The sequence below is a fragment of the Anas platyrhynchos genome, chromosome 3 (genome assembly GCF_047663525.1).
Source record: "Anas platyrhynchos isolate ZD024472 breed Pekin duck chromosome 3, IASCAAS_PekinDuck_T2T, whole genome shotgun sequence".
Taxonomy (NCBI): domain Eukaryota; kingdom Metazoa; phylum Chordata; class Aves; order Anseriformes; family Anatidae; genus Anas; species Anas platyrhynchos.
In genome coordinates, this window is record NC_092589.1 from 27,162,203 (window position 1) to 27,182,751 (window position 20,549).

At 37.2% G+C, this 20,549-nt stretch overlaps 1 protein-coding gene across 3 annotated transcripts in view; it reads right to left on the minus strand.

The window, feature by feature from the left end:
* Positions 1 to 1,593: 1,593 nt before the first annotated feature.
* LYST (lysosomal trafficking regulator) overlaps positions 1,594 to 20,549 on the minus strand; it is an 80,849-nt gene continuing 61,893 nt past the window's right edge. For all 3 annotated transcript variants that reach the window (XM_027453762.3, XM_027453761.3, XM_005023846.4), the window contains exons 37-53: positions 19,956 to 20,017; positions 19,503 to 19,558; positions 18,298 to 18,450; positions 17,721 to 17,965; positions 16,930 to 16,996; positions 15,533 to 15,689; positions 14,995 to 15,135; positions 14,399 to 14,616; positions 12,784 to 13,014; positions 11,535 to 11,724; positions 10,550 to 10,686; positions 9,662 to 9,760; positions 7,000 to 7,139; positions 6,629 to 6,726; positions 5,239 to 5,395; positions 4,959 to 5,030; positions 1,594 to 3,678 (exon numbers count right to left, since the gene is read on the minus strand). In XM_027453762.3, coding sequence (XP_027309563.1) covers positions 3,540 to 3,678; positions 4,959 to 5,030; positions 5,239 to 5,395; positions 6,629 to 6,726; positions 7,000 to 7,139; positions 9,662 to 9,760; positions 10,550 to 10,686; positions 11,535 to 11,724; positions 12,784 to 13,014; positions 14,399 to 14,616; positions 14,995 to 15,135; positions 15,533 to 15,689; positions 16,930 to 16,996; positions 17,721 to 17,965; positions 18,298 to 18,450; positions 19,503 to 19,558; positions 19,956 to 20,017 — 2,362 coding nt within the window. In that variant the 3' untranslated portion in view covers positions 1,594 to 3,539. The remainder of the gene's footprint in view (positions 3,679 to 4,958; positions 5,031 to 5,238; positions 5,396 to 6,628; positions 6,727 to 6,999; positions 7,140 to 9,661; positions 9,761 to 10,549; positions 10,687 to 11,534; positions 11,725 to 12,783; positions 13,015 to 14,398; positions 14,617 to 14,994; positions 15,136 to 15,532; positions 15,690 to 16,929; positions 16,997 to 17,720; positions 17,966 to 18,297; positions 18,451 to 19,502; positions 19,559 to 19,955; positions 20,018 to 20,549) is intronic.

Consider the following 20,549-nt stretch of genomic DNA (forward strand, 5'->3'; position numbering starts at 1 on the left):
TCCCCTTTCAGGAGCGACCCACCTGAATTGTGAAACGCAGCACAGCCTGTTACAGAAACCCAGCTGACAAACCAGTGGCTTTCAGACCTCACCCAGAGCAGCAAGCAGCTCTGGATCCTACTAGCACAGAGGTCATTTGTCAGCAGTTTTAACTGAATATCGTGTCAAAGAAAATGCTGTCAGTACCTCTGCAAGCTCAACTAATGCAGAGTAATATTCTCAAGGCGAGCAGCAGCTTTAAGACATTATTTGTCTTACATTATCATGGTAGAGTAGCAGCATATGTCTTGTGACTTTTTTCCATATGTGAGGAAAAAATCCAATACAGCTTTAAGCAAAAAGCATGGAGAAAGTCAGTCCTATTTGGACTCCTTCCACACACCAAAAAAGGCTAACACTTCCAGTTTTACATTCTACAGAGCTTCACCTTACTTAATTAACTCTGGAGTTACACTTCTGTCTATATGGTTGTGGACTACCCATATTTGAAGGTAAACTGAATTTGCAAAATTTGTTAGTTACAATACCTGGGTGTACTCTCCTCCCCCCTCCCTTCCCTGCTCTCTAGAGGCTTTTTGCCCCTCCCACAAAATGCATAGATCAAATAGTAACTCAAGAAATCCTGAGGAGAAAGACTCTTGCTCAGTATGCAGGAAAATATTTTTATTTATTTTTCTTTAATTCAGCTGTCTTCAAGGATAGGGTTTAAATGCAAAGATCTTTAAAGTAGATATTTCAGACTCTAAGTTTAAACTTCTTACATTTTATCTCCTCACAGAACTCCACACCCTTGCCAAAACATTTTATCCCATTTGATTCAGTTTTCAGTTCACTTAGTTTTCTACTGATCTTCTTTCATTCCTTCTATTCATTATAATGGTTTTGCTCTAAGCACTGGATAGATACTGGCTGAACCCAAGGTCTGAGTTCCCTTTCCCAGTAATGGTTTGGAGACTTGCACTCCTCTCCCCGCTACAAGTGAACATCTGGCTACTGCCTGGCCTTCCCTGTCTCACTATACATCTCCAGAGAGATCCCCAGATTCACCACAGAAATCAGATCCTGTGTGCTATCAGATAGGCCTCGCCACATGAATCTGTCCCAGACCTTGGCTTCCAACAGCAGTACCTTTGCACCCTCTGCCAGAACCCTACCAGAGATCCCACTCCTCACTTCCCACCAGCACCTCCCTTCCTCCCCTTAGTGATCTTCCTTTGCTCCATGAGTACAGAGAGGAGCTGCTTTTCCACCTTTCCGCAGCTTAAATAAGTTTTCAAAGAGAAGTGGATGGTTGGGAAGACGGAAAAAGTGTCTGTTTAGGGACTTCAAATTTTATTGTTATATCCCCGGAGAAGGAGGGACATGTACACACCTGTACAAAATAATGTACCTTAGGTTTCCCACTTCCACTCTCATAGTCCCCCTCCTTCGGTTTAGCAGTCACATCATGTAGTCCACAAACAGAACTTCCCCGCTTCAAGTATTTTGAAAGATGAAAGACCTGAAAATGAGCAGAAATTAAATTGGAGCAAAGTGAGTGAGAGATGCCTGAAAGAGAGGTGAAACTAAGCCAAAAACATGGTTCTACCCATCTCAGTTTGATACAAAGATCTGTTTATTACCCAACAATGTGACAGTGTATACAAAGACAGTGTGGAATGTGACATTTACAGAAGTTTCAGTACATCATGCACATATACTATTGCAATGTTATTTTAATAGTTCCAGAATGTTAAGCTGAATAAATATTCCTTGCTTCCAAAAAATCTTTGTTTTTTACATAAAAATATATAATATTGCACTCTTTACAAGGCCAGCAATTTTGCATATTGATTTGTAACAAGTGGAATTCTACTTTAGAAAAATAAGCCTTTGTGAGCAACACCCCAAATCAAGGAGCACAAGAGCACCCCCAAACCACGACATTTGTATTTTGTCTCTTAAATAAAGCACATCACTTCAACATGAGCCAAGAAGCTTTTCAGTCTGCATTTGGACCTTACATTAACATTTAGACAGTAAAAAACATGACTGAAGCCATCCCATACAATGCCACGACAATATATGCAGTTTACAACTCAGTTCATACAGCCACTTGCTTAATCGAACTAAACATCAGTCTTTGTTGTCATGGACCAACAAGACTTCAAGACTTTCTGGTTTGGAAAGTTCAAATCAGGAAGTCGCAAGAATTTCTGTAAAGACCATTTGGAATTTTAGAAAGAAGTGTATAGATTTCTTGTGTGCATGCTTTCCATAGTGTGACAATTTCATATACAGCATTTGGAAGGCAGGTGAACCTTTAACATAAGACAGCAGTTTGTATGGCAATAGGGGAGTGTGTCAATGAGAAAAGCAAAGCTATTTGGAAGAAAAATGGAACTACATTAGATTTGTGTAGCATCCTCATGTTTTCCCATTCGCATGACTAGCAGGCATCATTCATGGTGTCAGTCAGGTTTAAAGTCTTAAAAATCCATCAACTGAACCGTTAGGTTTTGATCTGGCCTAAAAATTCAAATTTGTTAAGCTTTTAACAACTGAGGCTTTTTTTCCCTCTCAAAAATAGCACCTAGGAATAAGTAGCGTATTTGCACAGTGTATCTGTATAAACTGTTTTGAACTACCTGATGCCTATGGACATTCATTTAAATATTTGGATTCAAACATTTTACAATGTATGGGTTCAATGACACCAGGAATAGGAACACATCTCTGCCTTCTCTAATGCCTTTTTTAGAGCTCTGGAAAATAAGCTGTGTGTGTATAGTGTATATGCAGTCTGCCACAAAATCACATAGCTTGGTGTTACAAATTTAGGGAGTTAACCCCACATGGAAAAAAAAACAAAACACAATGTAACTATTGCTTCATGATGCTATGAGGTGTCTGCCCATCATTAAGACAAATATTTTTTGTCTGTTGTAAAGACTATTATGCCATCTGAACAGAAGAGACAGCAAAAGTTACAAAGAAAGATAAATCAAAATTTTCCAACATTACAATACCATAAGATGGTGCAAAAAGCACCTACTGAATTCTTTGCTTCTCAAAAAAGCAATTTTGAATCATCTTGGATTTTTGAGTTTTCGGTCACTTATCCCAGAGCTAACTGTACCACCCTTCATTAATCAGATATACATACGCTGACATTTTTATAAGTATTTACAGAACTTTGCGCTGCCGATATTTTACAGCATCGGAGGGAAATAAACATTACTGATTCAATTTTTGAAATACTTGTTTCCAAGAAGTGATTTAAAAAAATATTACATTTTATATTGCAGCATTTTGACTTGTAGATTAGAGCATTTGTACACCACTGCTGGTATTGGAGTATACAACCAGAGCCTCCTGGTGACCTTGACAGACTTAAAGTTTGCGCATGCACAAAATTTTACAACCGCCTCAGACTGTTCTTTAAGATCTAGATACATTCTAGAGACATTCAAACTATTTCAAAATCCAGTAAAATAAGATTCTTTAATCTATTTTGGATTTAAAGTGCATCAGAGACACGAGTTAGCAGCAAAAAGTCATCACCCCGCTGCATAGCTGCTAAGGAATGAGTAGAACATGGGTAACTTCAGTCGCTGCTGGTCCTTGCGACACCAAGCGATAACGTTTCCATCACTGTTAGCCGTGAACAAGTGATGTCCATCGCAGGAAAATGTAAGGCTGGAAAACAAGAAAACCTATTTTAATATCACGTTTGGCTATTTAAAATGCTAGAAGACAAAAATTAGTTCTCAGCTACAGGAGACCCAGTGCATGCCTTAACACAGCAACATTTGCAAACAGCTGGCTGCTCAGCTTTGTAACCAAACAGGCTGAACTGCAGCTTCGTCCAGCACTTCAACGTGCCATGCAATTTAGTACTTGTTTATTTGCAGCATCAGAGGAAGCAGGCTGCCCCTTCCATCTCAGAAAGAAAGGCTTTTCAGCACAGAACAATACCCTCTGAACTTACTGGCTGACAAAAGCAAAAACTAAATCACAGCACAGGACTTGGTTCAGTTGGGCATTTCTTGAGCTATAATGGTACTGACACCCGTAAGTCATGCCATGGGTAATGTTAGAGAGCATGAGGGTCAGCATTCATTTTCTGTAACGTTTAAGAAGAAAACGGAGTTAATAACTCTTAAATTTTACCATCAACAAGCTTTCTGAAATATGTTTCTTAACAGTTATTGCCATGCTGCTATTTATCAGATGTTTTTTCATTTCTAGAAAATAGTGATTAGCAGTTTGGATTTAAAATGTTTCAGTAATGGTCACAACAAAATTCTTCAGAGTGATTTGTACCACACTAACATGAACTTGATCAAGTTCTGGCAGAACCCTACAAGACCTCTGTGCAGGGTACTGTACCTCTAGGGATAAAGATTCCATCCTTTGACTGTGTTCTGAAAGCATGTTGGCATGAGAATAATTCTGCTTATATAAACCCTCCAGGGGACTCTAGTAGGCAAAATTACATAAGCATTCTAAAATGGCAGCTGCCACGCTTCTGAGTCTCCTTTACTCCTTTCTCTGTTTTCCTCCAGTAACAGAGAATGGTCAGGGGAAAATGCAGTCCTTTCATTTATTTCTGAGGGAAGACAATACTCTTCTATTTGAGTTTGCTGACCTTAAGATATTATCTCCTGATTTTTGAACAGATTCTGTGGAAAAATATTAAACTTAATAAGAAGGGTAGTATTGTTCAGCTCTCAAGGGAATCCTGCTAATTTCTATCTGCTAGCAGCAGAACCTAGTTATTACTGTCATTACAAATACAGTACACTTGTGCTCATTTTGCTTTCATGAATAATTAGTAGGATTGCATGGCTCTTTTTAAACATGGGTGTTTACCTCTTGTCTTTATGTCAAATCCATTTTCAATACTACAGGCTATTTTTCTCGGTTTTGTTTTGAAAGAAAAAAATCCATTTACTGTATACATAAAATCTTTTTACCTTACAATGGGTTTGGCTGACTTGGAAAACGTTATTTCCCGTACTGGCTTCAAGTCCCATGTACTCCACAGTCTGAAAGAAAAATCATTTTCCTTCATTTATATCTGTAATTATTTCAGTGATAAACACAATGAATTTAGCGACCACCTAATATTATAAACTGGACAACAGCTTGCCCACCTTCTTTAAATACCATACTGATTGTTTGGCTACATGCTATCAAACCACGAACTTCAGTTATAAAGCATTTTACTAACTACAACAAGCTGCAAATGCTTACCTCACAACTCCATTTTCAAGCCCCCCTGCAATCACATTGACAGATACTCCTTCAGGCTGGTTAGAGAAAGCAACAGAACAAATACTTTCCCTGCAGTGTACATGTCCCACGAGATCACCGTTAACTGTCCAAAGTCTCAAATCACTACCCCCTCCAACTGTAAGAGAACACAACACATCAGCATTAAGAGAGAAATCTGTACCAGAGTGAGGTCTATGCAACAGAATATTTAGGTGTTACAGAATTCAACTTTCTGAAGAATCTTTTGAAAAATCAGGTTTGAATGACTTGGAGTGACATGCGCTGCAGTGAACAATTACCTCTTCCCTGCTTTTCTGCTTTTTGTGATGCAAACTGCCAAGCCACTGCAAAATGATTCAGAAGACATGGCTTCATATCTACGGAATGCTGTACTTTAAAAATGAATTCATATAGTATTTTTGTATGACCAATGTTCACGTATTGAAAGGGAAATCCTATCTTCTTTAAACTGCTTTCTCATACCCTGACTTACATTTAAGCAACATACTTGAAATACTAAGTGAAAGTAGCTTACCTGGTTATCTTGCATTATTTGAATTTATGAAAGTAATGATAACCCAGCTACTGCTTTGTCTTGAAAGGGATTGAAATGCATGTCCCTTACCAATTAAAGAATACAGTATTTTCCAGCAGAAGTTGGCTTAAGAGCTACAGAAACTTAACACAGGTATTCTTATAGACATCAAAATAGCGTGAGGTCTCTGACTTGGCCCTGCTTGTGTTGTAGCACACAGGCAGTCTGAGTCATTGAGCACCCTGAATTATACTCAAAAAGATCTTAATGTCCTAATCCAGGAACAGCACTATATGGGAAATACAATATAAAAAAAATGCTCTAAAATAAGATTAGGCAGTGAGGCAGGGACAGAATTACTTCCTTCTGTAGGAGCCCTAATACAAATATCTACTCCACCTTTAATATATCTGTTATTCCTCTTTATTATACACTGGTTTAATGCAAAGCCAATCTGGTTGCTTCTAGCAATATGAAATCATTTAAAGTGAGTGATGAACAATAATTTTGTTACTCAGCAATACAGTGTACTCCCCCTAAGATCTATACCTCTGACAACAAATCCCTGTAAAAATGAAAACCTCACAGAATGTAGGTCTCCCAGAAATCTGTTCAAGCCCTTATCAAGAGACCAAGCTGTTTGCTTCCCCAACTCTCCACTTCACTCTAACACCTGCTTAATCATTTCTGGAGAAATTCATATGCTAATATGTAAAAACCAGAAAAGCACTCTAAAAAGCATCTTCAGATGATTAATACATACTCAACCAATATAAAAACAAGTCTCATGATTTATCTGGTCTGCAAGTTAGAAGCCTTGACTGCCAGATATACCTGAATCGCAAACTGTTGCTATATCACCAGTTGTCTCGCTAGCTGAAACTGCCGTCACAGGACTCTTGTGCCCAGACAGACTCTGGACATAGCACAGCCTAAAAAAAAAAGAGAACAAAAAACCCTAAAGTTCAGATTATATTGTTTTTGAAGAACCTTTTCTGCATTTAAGACATTCATTTCAACAAACACTGTGTAATGATATTTTTCATTTTCATTCTAGAATTCCTGCATATTTCATGTGAAAAAAAAAAACAAGTTGGCCTTCACATGAGATATTCATGAAATAAACTCAATTAACATTGAAGTGTAAAGATACCAAAAAGTTGGAAAACAAGTACTTCAGTTGCAAGTTAAATATGTACTCGTACCTGTTCAAATCCCATATAATACAGGTTCCATCTTTGCTGACGCTTATCATTATACTGTATGGCTTGCACACAAACAAGCTCGTTATCTCTGCTGTGTGGCCATACAGATGGACTTGTGACTCCATTTCTATTTCTGAAGGCTGAAAAATAGCAAGACAAAATGAAATCATAAGACTAAGATTTTAATGTCTATTTTCTAAAAAAGATAAATGTAGGGGCAAGTTTCATTCCTGGATTTCCAAAGATGATTCCCATTACTTTTAACATTATCACTTTAGTGATAGTATTAATGCTTTATTACCCCAATGTTTTTACAATATGATATGCTGTATGCATCAATAACATTCAGCTTTTTCTTCCAGTGCTCTGCTCTAAGCAAATGTTTTGACGTAGTCCAGTAACTTCAAGAGAAACTCTTCTGCTGTCAACTAGACACCTTGAAATCAGCTGGTCTGCTTTGTGCAAGACTGCTGTTTTCCCATGGTAGAGAAATGACAGCCTCAGTATTTGAGTACTGAGAAGCAGTACTTTGAAATATAGACAGAAAACCTAGCTCAGCAGTTATTACTGCTGAACAAAAAATAAAAGCAGGAAGTTGAACACCAAATAAGACAACTTACTCAAATTATGTAACATGAAACAATTCAGACGTCTTGAAAATGGTGTTAGCTGAAGGAGCTGCTTAATCAGAATACTAAGAAAGCCTGCTGCACAGAGATTAGCATAATCTTTGTGCAAGGAAACACAGCAGAGAAATGTTGCTTTTTACATCAGAGCACCTTGTAGGCCTGCTATACTTATCCTGTACCCTCATACAAAAACAGACAAAAAACTTGAAAGTAGTGACAGACAAAAGAAAAATACACTTAATTATTTGTTTTTCTGCACTGAAAGGGGACAATTTAAGCTGTCATGCTGCAAGAGTCAATACAGTTTAAGGCATTTTTATAATAAAATATTTTTTTTAAAACCATCTTAAAGGAAAAAAGTATCTGATAACATAGAGCTATGTTTTGGATTCTGACAACATGGCTCTTCAGATTCCTATACTGACAATAGCAATGACAATGACATGATACCCACATGATGCCTATGCATGAATCAGGGCAAAATAGTCATGTTTCAAGCACTGTGTTATAACAGACTGTTCACTTTATCACTGAACAGCTGACAAGATGCATACAGAACAGATGCTAGGAAGCACATTCGCATTCCCTGCAGCCCTGACTTGGGTAACTGACTCCACAAAAGGAGCTACAAAGTTGGCATCAAGGTCAATCTGCCTAAGGCATGTAAAACTGACAATGCTGAGGAATTCAACAAAATCTCAAACAACATCTGTGCAGCTAAACAAAAAAAATCACTTGTTTCTAGGAAATGCAGAGAACTTGATCATAAGCCTATTACTGGGGTTCCTTTTCCACATGTCAGATGGCAGACAGACTGGATTTTAGTACCTTTTTTTTTTCCTTAGAACTGGAATACCAGTCTCAAAATCAGTTATTTAGAAGCTCTCTATTGTGGCGAGCAGTTAAGGTGCTTGACTTAAGATCCAACTGATTTAAGCTTGTAGGCTTCAAGTTCTACTTAAACTTTTAAAATCAAAGCTGCTGAGCTCAGGAAACTTGAGTTGCAGATCACCAGAAATTGAAAGAAAGCCAAGGCAGTAACTGCAGTACGTTCACGTTCTTCCCAGTCTAACCATCTGCTGTTTGCCACTGTTGCAAGTGGCAGCAGACTGGGTAGGCACAGCAGATCATACCAAACTTCCCCCTAGCCCAGCCTATTGGACTAATTCAAGAGCACCTATAGTACAATAATACAAACGTGTTTGCCAATACCTGTATCAAGCTAAATTTGATAGATCAGTCGGGTTGTTGCTATGGATAATCACACAGGCATACCTAAAAACGTCTGTCAAGAATGTTACAAATTTTGTTGAAACTATGAAAACGTGTGGAAATTACTGCTGGAGAAAATCAGACAAGCTCAAAACTCAGTCTGAATCAAAAGATGAATTCTAAGTTCTGTTTATATATTCATACCATGCTTATCACCACATAGTATCTGGGAGATTTCTACAAGGATCTCAGCACCTTCCACTAACATGTTGAGGAATGTAACTTGTATTACTTCCCTCCACACTGCTTTCCCCCTTGGAATATGTCAAAGTGACGAGGCATAGCAGTTAGTATATATGTTGTGGTGACTCTCTCTGGTGTAAACACCTCCTGCATTTAAAATGTTGTTTACTTTGGGGTAATGCACATTCTAGTTTCATTTAAGGTTTTGAAAGGCTGACTCTTTCACAGGAAAAAATACCCCAAATTTAGAGAGCTTTCTTGTGCCAGAGCACTTCAATTCCAAGCCCTAGCCTGAACTGAGGGCTCTGTGTAAATCAGTTATGCATCCAGATGGTGAGGGCCAACTAGAGGCTAGCAACACATGAAAACAAGAACATAAACTACACAAGTAAATACACAGAAAAAAATTTTACAATGTCAAAAGAGGAGCCTTCAAAAATAAATACTAACCGAACACTTGATCTTTTTAGTAAGAGTCCCAAATACAACATTCCCCTTCTCTCACTTTCCCTGTTATAAAGGGCTGTAAGAAGAAATAGCTAAATCCCTAAATATCAGTTCTACCCAACAGAACGTACCGTATTGCTTGTGAATCTGTTCATGTATGCTGTGATGACACCGGATTTACTACCTGTGAAAAGCTGACAGCTGTCTGGGACCCAAGCACAACTTGTTACCTTGGAAAGAAAAAAAGCCAGAAAAAATTAGAACAGGAACTGCAATTGTCACTATGCCATAGCATTTGGTCCACATGATTTCTATAGGTTATCTTAAGAAAAGCCATGTAAATACATGGCTGAAGAAGAAATCCAGGAGTTAAAGATATATCTGCTTTAGGTCATATTTACTATTACTCCAGAAACAAAGTGGAAAATGTTGCATTGCCGGAGTTCACAGCCAAAGGCCACAATGAATATTCATAGATTTCTAGATCTACAACCACATCAACCAGAGTATTTTTAGTACAGTCTCAAACACAATTGAAGTGAAACAGAAGTTACACAGAGTTCTTCAGCTATCTTTTAGGCAATCTTTTTTTTTTTCCCCCCAGAGGAATCAAACTATAGTGGAATTCTTCCAATGAGAGGCATCTATTATTTTTCCTTGTTTTCAATTTTTTCCTTGGTCCAAAATTTAGCTTTAATAAATTCACACCAATAATCCACAGGAGAGAAAAGCTACAAGAATCAAATGCATTCAGAACGGCTCTGTCTAATACATGAACACATCCAGGAACTATGCCACTGGAGCAATGAGGGACACATGCCAACGAAACAGAATCTAACAGACTAGAATGAAAACATTGGACAACTGCATAAAGTTGTGCTTGGATGCTCATCCCCACAAAGTAAGAATTCTTGCTTACTATAGGCATGGCAAAAAATGAAAGCAAGGGTAAATACTGCCACATCAAGCCACTGAATAATTAACTAGAAATCTACAGGTGAAGACAGACTGATTTTTACCTGATGGAACTGTGAACTCTGGATAAAATTTACTGGAGGTTCACTCTGCTTGCTTTTCAGTCGTAAAATGTTATCAGCATATCCCCAGCTCAGGATAGCTGACCACTGAATATCAGTGCTATGCATACTTCTCACACCTGAAGGAAGGCATATAAAATTCTGTGTCATATATGCAACCAAAGGGTTTATCACTTTGTTAGTCAATAACAAAAAATAAAGTCTAAGATGCTTTCTGTTAGTACATTACAAATGAAGACAGCCTATGAATGAATATAGTGTGTTTTTTTTTCAAGGACTATGTAAACATTCAGCATTCTCCAAAAACGCCTGTGTTGTACACCTAAGCTGAACAAAGCTTTTGAAGCATCATTCCATCTAGTAGGAACGGAGAAAAAAGGATACTGACAGCACTTCCCAGACAGAGAAACAATTACAACCTATTACTTCTTTAAAGAGAGTATTATTTATTTTTTCACCTGAAGCCTTCAACAGATAATTTATAAATCTTTCACTAGCACATTACAAAGGAAAACAATCATGAGAACCTGTTTACACATTATCAATTAGAATCCCTCCAAGCAGATCCTTCACCTCTGCTTTTTACTGCTAACTTTCCTTATTCATAACCTCTAAAACCTATTTTTAATTATCCCTTCCATTACCACATGTTCTTTTTCCTGTTTTTCAGTTCATTTTGGACTGAATCTGCTGATAAGTTCTAAAGTTAAAGCTTCATGCTTCAGTCACCTTAATGAAAAATAACTCAATTACTGGATGCCTGTAGGTAGTTTTGAAAATTACAAGGAAAATCCACTTGCCAGGAAAGATATCAGACATGTGGAAGCTGTTCTTGGATGTAATAAATCAATGTAAATCAATCTTTAGCAAAAGACTAAATGTGGGAAAATTACTGCGGAATAGTAGCATTAGAGTTACAGATATTATGATTCTGTTTTGCATGTAGAGAATAATCACAAATCCATACCTTGCTCCTTGCTATATATCATCAAAAGGCAAAACTTGCGGGACAGACCGCATATAGCTTTAGTTGGTAGAGCCTGCAGAGAGCCAAACCTTTCTCCATGAGGCTGGCTAAAACAGACAACAGGATCTGGAGCACTTGGGGAACCAACATATTCTCCCCACTTCAAGCCTTTTATCCATGGCAATGGACTCTAAAACAAGCACAAAAATACTTAATTAGGAAGATTAGGAAGGGAGAAGAATCATTTGTATCACATTTCCATAAACCACCACATGCCTGCCCTACAGGAAATGAAAAGTAGAGGACAAAGAAGCACAGCAAGCATTTACCTACTCTAGGTTTGCATATAGATTCCAGAATGTTGTTGTTGAAGGCATAAAACTAGTACCGATTTTCTATAACCAACTTAAATTCAGGTCTATCTTAATGTTCACTGTTCTATGTCAAAGTATTTTCACGGACTTGTGATATTTATTTTCACGGATTTGTGATATTACCCATGTTTGCACTGTAAAGATAATCCAGAAAATGAATGAAAGGGTATAACTTGCAATTTAAGGAACAGTCACTGAAGTGTTTAGTAATGAGAACAATCTGGTGGGCTACTGAACTTTTTGGTACCAAAGGCCATCGGGTATCTTGATCAACAGAACAAGAGGATTGCCACATTTAAGTGCAAATGCACATGCAAGTCTAAATTAAACAAAAAAATCATAGAAAATAAAGAACAAAAAATGTTATTAAGGATATGATAAAAAGCATTGATAAATTAAAATATAAGGCCTCGTAAAACCTTAGAGTAGGCAAATTATAGATACTTCGGATAAAGTATTCTTCCGTTGACAGTTGTTAGAAGAAGCAGAGGTACCTCTGGAACTTAAGCGTTCAGTGACAGTTATTACTTGAGATAGCTGGATGCTGGGATAAAGGAGGTATAGAAGGAAGAAAGCAAGAACCACATTTATTTAGCTATACTACACGAAGAGACAAAACTCGTATACACCAGTCTAGCCCCTCTCTGGTGAGGATGAATGGTACGCTGAGTAGCACCTCTATGAAGTTCAAGCCTTGCCAGCAGTAGTAGGAAGGGATGAGGGAAGGGTCTGGAGGATGAAATGGATGCAATTCCAGTATCTTATTCTGAAGGTGAACAAGGATCTATTCTCCATTACTCATCTTTAAATATAAGGGCACAACAATTACAGTATATGAATGTTAATTGAACCATTTTGCAAATAAAGTGACATACTGGATATATTATTTCTTTGGTGTGCTCTCTGGTCTCTCTGAAAGCAAACTGCACTAGTAATCCCATGGCAGCAGGAAGTTCTCCCTCCATGATGAGCCTGGATCCAGGTCTGCTAACATGTGCTGTGTGGAACAGCTGACGAGGTGTTTGCCCATAGGTTTTTATCATTGTTTCAAGAGCTCTTCTCTGAACAGGATCCTCAACAGCAGAAACATCCATCCCAAAATAGGTCTAGAGAGGAGAAAAGAGGGGAGGGGTGAGAAAGAGCTTGTCCAATATTTCTTTGGGAAAGATTTCTAAACAAACACGTGCAAATTTAAGAGTTGGGCCCATCAGTTCTTCAGCTGGACTGTAATCCATCCCACAATCCTGAATAAGGATTAATAAGGATAAGGCTATCCTGAATAAGGAGCCCCTTCCAACAGAAACCATTTCACCTCTTTACTGCAGATAACTACCACCTTCAGACTTATTACCTGAGCTTTTCCTACATGTATTCCACAATTAATTTCAGTCAAAGGTTTTCTTAGCAGACTTCTACTAATCTGTGTGAAAGCTGAAGGGTTGCTGATGATAAACAAAAAAGCTTTGTGTACATCTTTATAATTAATTTATCAAAGCTCTGGTTTGAAATGGGAGGAAGAATCTCTATATTCCAGAGAAATGGGAATTCTTCTCTACTTTTCTTTCTTCATAATTAACCGTGTCTCTAATTGTGTACCACATCCTTTTGATCAGTCGCACTCACAAATGCCTTCACTGCTCACTTGAAAAAAGTTAATGCATTTACACAAATTTCATGTTTTAAGTTGCAGATAACTAAATCAGTACTTACGCATGAGAAAGGAAAGGGAAGCAAAGTATTTGGATGGCTACTTAGAAAGTGAAAGCCACCACTACCAAACATGACTGCTATTAGCTCCTCCGACAACTATGGAGCAAATAGAAAGTGCACACCCACTTGAAACCAGGACTGCTGGGCTGACCAAGCCTTGTGATAGTAATGATTGAAGCTAATGATTGAAGCTTAAAAAATATATTTCAATCTGAGATGCCAGTGTTATAGTAAGTCAGTAATGGCACTCTGGAAGATTTTACATTAATGAAGACTTGACTCTTCTGAAATTAAGCTTACTGGAAGATAAATGCTTATTAAGCAAAACAAGATTTATATATATATATATATATATATATAAAGGGAAGAATACAAATACTGAGCACATAAGAAAATGAATTATTTTAAACTTATCAAAACCTGCAGCAGAATCTGCCTAAATTGAAGGCTTCTTTTCCATGAGAAGGAATTATACCTTACAAACAGCTACCAACACCAAGCCTGTATACCACTGCAAACAACTAACTATTGAGAAAGTGTAAGTTGTAAACCACACACCTGATCATTCTTTATACCTATCTCTAGGCAAAAAAGAAATTCACACACTAGTCCCTGGGATCTTCTCAGTTCTCCTTAAAACCTTCTCTTATTCTTTAACATTTTGTGAGCAAGGGAACTTGCTCCATGCTGGACGTTCTCCAAGCAAGTTAGACTGAACTTTTCCCCCATTAAGTTACTAAGTACAACGAACAAACATGAAGCTTGATAATTAATACTTACTGCAGGATGAAAGACATTAATGGCCTGAACAGAGGCTTTGCCTTTTTGTTTATAACCAAACACCAAGTCAATCCAGTGACAGATTGTCTGGGAAACTTGATCAGACTCCAGAGCCTGACGATGGATCAAGATGAACAGACGAGGGTCATTACGAGCCCAAGGGGGAAGATTAACATGGTTAACTCTGTCACCATTTTGCCGTACTCCAAAATCAAAACCTAGAAGCATGGGAGTAAATGTTCCAACATTTTAGTTTATAGTGACTTCAAAAGCATCTTTATAGGGTTTTTATAAAGGCTAACTATTAAGCACAGTTATTGCTAATCAGCAGAGCAGCATCCTTAACAAATCCCTTCACACACATTCAAATGGAGAATCAGATAAATAGAAAACAGTCCTTTGCAGCTTGGAAAGAGTTTAAAAAATTTCCCTTATGTCTTACACAACAGCTTTTGTAGCCTAACACAAATTAATGCCAGATTTCTCCCACATATCTACTACTTAGCATATTCAATCACATAAGTGTTCTCTGTTTCAACCCCAACTCAACCCTCTGGCTGTTTTGGGTATATATTTTTGGTATCCTTATAGTATACCTTCTCTGTTAACTAGAAAGTCTGGAAGGTAGAAAAACTCTGGGATAAGTTCCTTCACATCAGTCATCGATTCATATGAAGAGAGGCGCCACGTTGTGTTGGTAGAATGAAAAGTTCTGTCTGGGATGTCAAAACTTTGATCTGTAAGGAAAACCAAACCAAACTTGTAACATCAACGATGGACATAAAAACACCTGCACATCCACAACTTCAAGAAGTTTACCACTTTGTAGATAGCTCAGAACATTTGGAATTTGTCTATCTTGATTACTATGTGTAAAACAAGGACTGGAAGTCAAATATAGTATGTTTACAGTAAAATGCCAAGCTAAGGTGTAAACAAATTAAATATACAGCTCTATTGTCTAGCTTGATAATTCCAGAATAGGTCTATTGTGTAAGCACATCACATTTAATTTTAGTGATCTCAGCTATTTGGAATTGATGTTATGCTAAACAAGAGTTAAATACAGCTTTCCTGGGTTGCTGAGACAAGATTCAGATGCGAAAGGCAAGTGAAAGCAAAAAGTAGTCTTACCTTGATAGGCTAAAAACATCTTAGTAAAAGGTGGCAGCCTCACAAGGAAATGAAGCACAGTTCCACTGTTGGAATAATGAGATCCATAGTGATACGGCTGGACAGGGGGCATTGGATCATCCTCCCGTGCTCCTTTACGGTACTCTTCTTCTAAATACTAGAAAAGTAGCAGGGAAAAATATCACAAATCTCCTACTTCAACACAGACAGCTTGCTTTTATCATCAAGTCTAACTGCTGAGATCACTTAGTATTTCAACACTTCAGCTCCTCAAAAACTTAAGATATGCCCAACACCATCACTTTTTTATAGAAAATTTCCACCGTCAACACCTACTACAGTATACTTTTCTGAAGTTGTATATTCACTCAGTTTTACCACCTACCATTCATATACTATTCCAGTAATTGTTCTGAATGCCCATTCAAAATAAGTCACTGTCTTCTAAAAAAAAAACTTCTAAATTTTATTCACAGTTCAACTCCATTTTGCAGGTATTTAACTGGACTCTTAACTTACAGAAAAACCAGGCAGTTTGGCACTTTACAAAAGCCATGAAAATGCTGTGCTAACACTAGAAAAATAAGGGACAATCCTATTCCCTGCATTCTAATAAGAAAAGTAAAATCTTGCCTACATTGTTTAGGAAAAACACGAACTTTTAGAGGAACAACACATTTACAAGTGATTTAGAATCAAATAGACTAAGTGTCCAGAGACATGTGACCGCTTCTACAATCCAACTAGGGATCAAAGTCTTGAGTTAGTTTAACTCACCTGCTGTCTTTTATTACTTATGCATTTTTTCCCTTTTATAACACTGCAGAGAAATTGTACAGTCTTTTCAATATTGCAAATACTGCTTTTTTCCATGTAAATAATATCCTAGACCATTTCAACAGAAATAAGCTTTAACGTCCAGCTACAAACGCTTTCCAGCCCCACCAGTTTATTTCCTACACCCTTAAGAAGGCAGAAGAGCAAAATTCCCTAAAGAGCCCAATAATCATAACAGTCCAAGTTAAAATAGCAGAGTACTTGAGGGAAAACAGCTTTTCAGTTATCTAACAAAAACATTAGCCACAAGTTTAATACAAACCACGTTAGTGAAACAGCAATAATTTATCTTCCTGATCTTTAGAGATCTTTAAATATATATGTTCATGTGTAAGACCATACTAATTTAACCTCCGAAGCAGTACCACATTGGAAGAATAAATTGATTTATGACCTCAGGTACAGGAACAATCACAGGTTCCAAACAAAAATTCTGAGAAAAAATACACTGGAGATGACAATTCCATAAACAAAATACTGTGTGTCCCCTTATCGTAACATATTTTTAAAAGCCTCCATATTTGTACATAGGAAAGACAAAAAGCAGGTATCTTAGTTACCTTGTAAGTATCTACATAACGATCCTCTTTTTCTTTGGACTGCACAGCTATTGGTTTGACCAGGTTTCTGTAACAGAAGTAGCACCCATACCTTGTCATTTTATAAATGATCTTTGATTCACACCACTTAATAATGCATCATTAAGAATAAGGAAATAATCACAAAAAGGACAAGCAAAACAGCATTTTTTAAGAGTTCAAAAAATAAAGCAGACATTTCCAGTTAGTGCTATCAAGGCAAACTTCATAGGCTACCCCATAGCACACTAACAGGCTGGCAAGTGTACTCAAAGTGCCTCCATCAAAGCAGAAGCATCATTTAAAAGCGAAGACTGCACATTAATGTCAAAAGCAGCTTAACAGCAATTTATTATGGTGGGATACCTCATGTTGATCTATTTATAGTTAAGGCAATAGTATTTTGTAACTGGCCAATTTTTCTTAATGGTATTATTTTCTTTTGCTTTTTTGCTATTTGGCCTGGTAGTCTTTAGTCACAAATTTAAACATATGGCTTTTATTTAAAATCAATAAACTATCACTTTACAACAGTAGGTAAGTCCAATCTATAACATTCTGTGAATATATACTCATACCACTAGGTATTTTATTTCAATATCCTAGGTGAAACAGCCACATATTGTACAAAGCTCAAGTTATTATGGATAAATCTTATCCTTGAACAGTTGCATTCATGTATGTGCATGATTTAATACAATGAAGTTAAATAGCTACACTGAATAGTCAGTTTGAGTATTTGGAAATAACTAGTTCCAAACATTTCATATTACCTATATACTGACGGATCATTTAGGTCCAGTGTTTCATTGGTGTAGTCAGAAAGTATAAAGGGAAATACTGGATATTGCATGAGATCATTGAAGGAGCGGCCCGCATGTTTGTTTAAATGAGTCAGGTACTCAAAGTTAGTAATCTGTCCTGTGCACCACAGGTGGGTCAAAGCAGTAATGTTTCCATACTCCAAAAGATTAGGCAAATTGTTAGTTAAGATGTTGTGGTACACATCATCACGGACCTAAAAGAAAATACCATACATTTAGTCATATGGTTTTAAAAGCTTAAAAAAAAAAAGCTTAGTAAGTTTCTCACAAATTTCCAGAAATCTGTTGTAACCAAGTAATGTTTAGCATTACTAAGATTTCTTTAACATCTTAATACAAAGATGTTTTACACTGTGATTTTGTCTGTCTGTCTAGAAGCCTAGCTGAGCAGAGTTTTTTCCAAAGATATTAAGCAGAATTTATTATTAGGTCATGCAACAGAACTCCTTAAAAACTAATACATGAACATATTATGAAGACACAGCAAAATCCTTTGATATATTATTATGCATTGGTGCCACGTTACCTTTGTATTATCAAAAGCCAAGAGTAAAGTCCTGCCATTTGTTAGAAATATTTCCACAGCATTGTCTCTTAGCTGCCACCAGCGCTTATGAACTTCCTTAATTTCCTCATAGGTCCAAGAAAATGAAGCTGGTTCAGTTTCTCCATGAAAACTCTGAGGAAGATACAATTGAAAAGTTAACCTAAAAAGTAGGTTTTCCAAACAAGCAACTTTTCTTCAGTGAGACCAGTTTATAACCATAGAGGATATCATAAAGCAAACTTGGATGATTTTGCTGTGATGCTTTAAGATATTTTGTGACTTTTTTCATAGATGTTTCCCATCCTCCCCTCTCCTCAAGGCAATCACGTACACTTCTCACAGCCACTTCAGTACCCTATCCAGCGCTCTGGACCAAACATACTTTCACTAGCACCTAAACTAAAATATTGGACAAAATTTTGCCATGCTTGCCATGCCATTTGTCAAGCTTTGCCATGAATCCCAATTCTGCCAGTTCTACAAAGGACAAAGCAGTAAAACAGCAAAACAGCTGGTAGCTTCTCAAACCACAGGAGTTGTGTTTAGTGAAGGTAAGGAGGAGCTCCCTGAAAATACTGTAGGACTTTCAGTAGCATAACCCCTTGCTCAATAATTTTCTTAAATGTCTGTTGGATATACAAACTTACTTATAATCAGAGCCTTTGTGTATCAGAAAGAAAGTCAGCTTCAATTTCCTATATAAAACATTTATTTCTTATATAGGATAAGGGGGAGAGGGTCTGAGATTAGAACATCCTATGTAATGAAAAATTCATGTAACAGATGCTGTAAGAATACAGCACAATTCATATATTTGGTAGTTTCCATACATCACAGTGATCCAGCTTCCATTAAGTTATTTCAGGTGCAGCCTAGAGCAAGTTCTGTACATTTAAAGTAATGGACAGAAGTTGCAAAAGACTCCCAATCCACAATTCCCTCCCCAGCCCCAGAAGTTGCTGGATTTCCTCTTCTCTGTTTTCTGCTACTATCACTGACACCACAGCCAGGCACAACAGGAACACTGAACCCAAACTAATCAGTTTCACTGGTATTGTCCATAGACATCTAACTCTAGCACTCAGCAATCTCGGTGACAGAACAAACAATCAGTGACTAGACAAAAGCTATTTACTGTCACAGTTTGGGAAAGTTAAGTATGGACAGTGTGCTCTAATACTTACAGTATGTTCAATTGTGTCTGAAGCATTGTCCTCAACAAAATACATGCCACATTTCCCTGCAGGAAGAAATAGTTGCAAAAAGGTACCATGGTATTACCATTTGTATACTGCACCTTAATTCATACAAACATTTAGTGTCTAGGTGTTAAGAAAACTAAGAACAGTACCTGGACAAGACAGTACTTGGCTGACATAGAACTTACTCCACAACTTTTGGCAAGTACCATGCAACTTTAAAACTAGCTACAATCCAAACACCACTTATGCAAATGCCAAAACTGATCTATACGATATATTATATATGACAAGTCAATCAACAGTTTGGTTTCTTAGCAGTAGCATTCCTCATAACATATTCAAGAACAAAAATATTCTTTAAAATTTCAGCCAAGTATCCACACACAGCAGAAATTGTAGACAAGGATATTTATGAGAACCGGCAGTTCTACTTACCTAGCAACAGTTCACCAGCAGTCTCTCTAGAAGGTGCTACACTGATGCATCTTCGATTAACTCTGAAAGAATTCCAAGTGTAGTATTGCTTACTTTTGGCATGTACCTAAAACTAACAGCCTCAAAGGCTACAACTGAAGGACTACGACCCAAAAGGTTCAAATCCCAAGGAGGTAAAGAAAACGGAACCTCAACTCTCTAGACTTGCACACAACTGTATCTGTATTAAATTTATTGCATTGTATGTTCTCTGCAGTCATTTTAAGTAGGATTAGACCCTGTAATGGGTAGTAAATTAACACAGCTATAGTTGTATAACGATCATAAAAGCAAGAAAGAACTACGAGATCTAGTTGCACTGCCTGTCCTGGATATATAAGCAACAAATAAGTAAAGAAATCCCATCAGACTGTCCCACAGAATACCCTTATCCCTTTATAACACAAGATACTATATGCTTTCAGTGATTTTTGACATAATGGAGACTGTGTTTTAAGTGTCAGAAAACCTACGTATTGGTAGTTATGATCCCTTGTGCACATAGCAATAAAACACCTTCAATTTGACAATAGTCTCTCAACAAACATTAAGAGA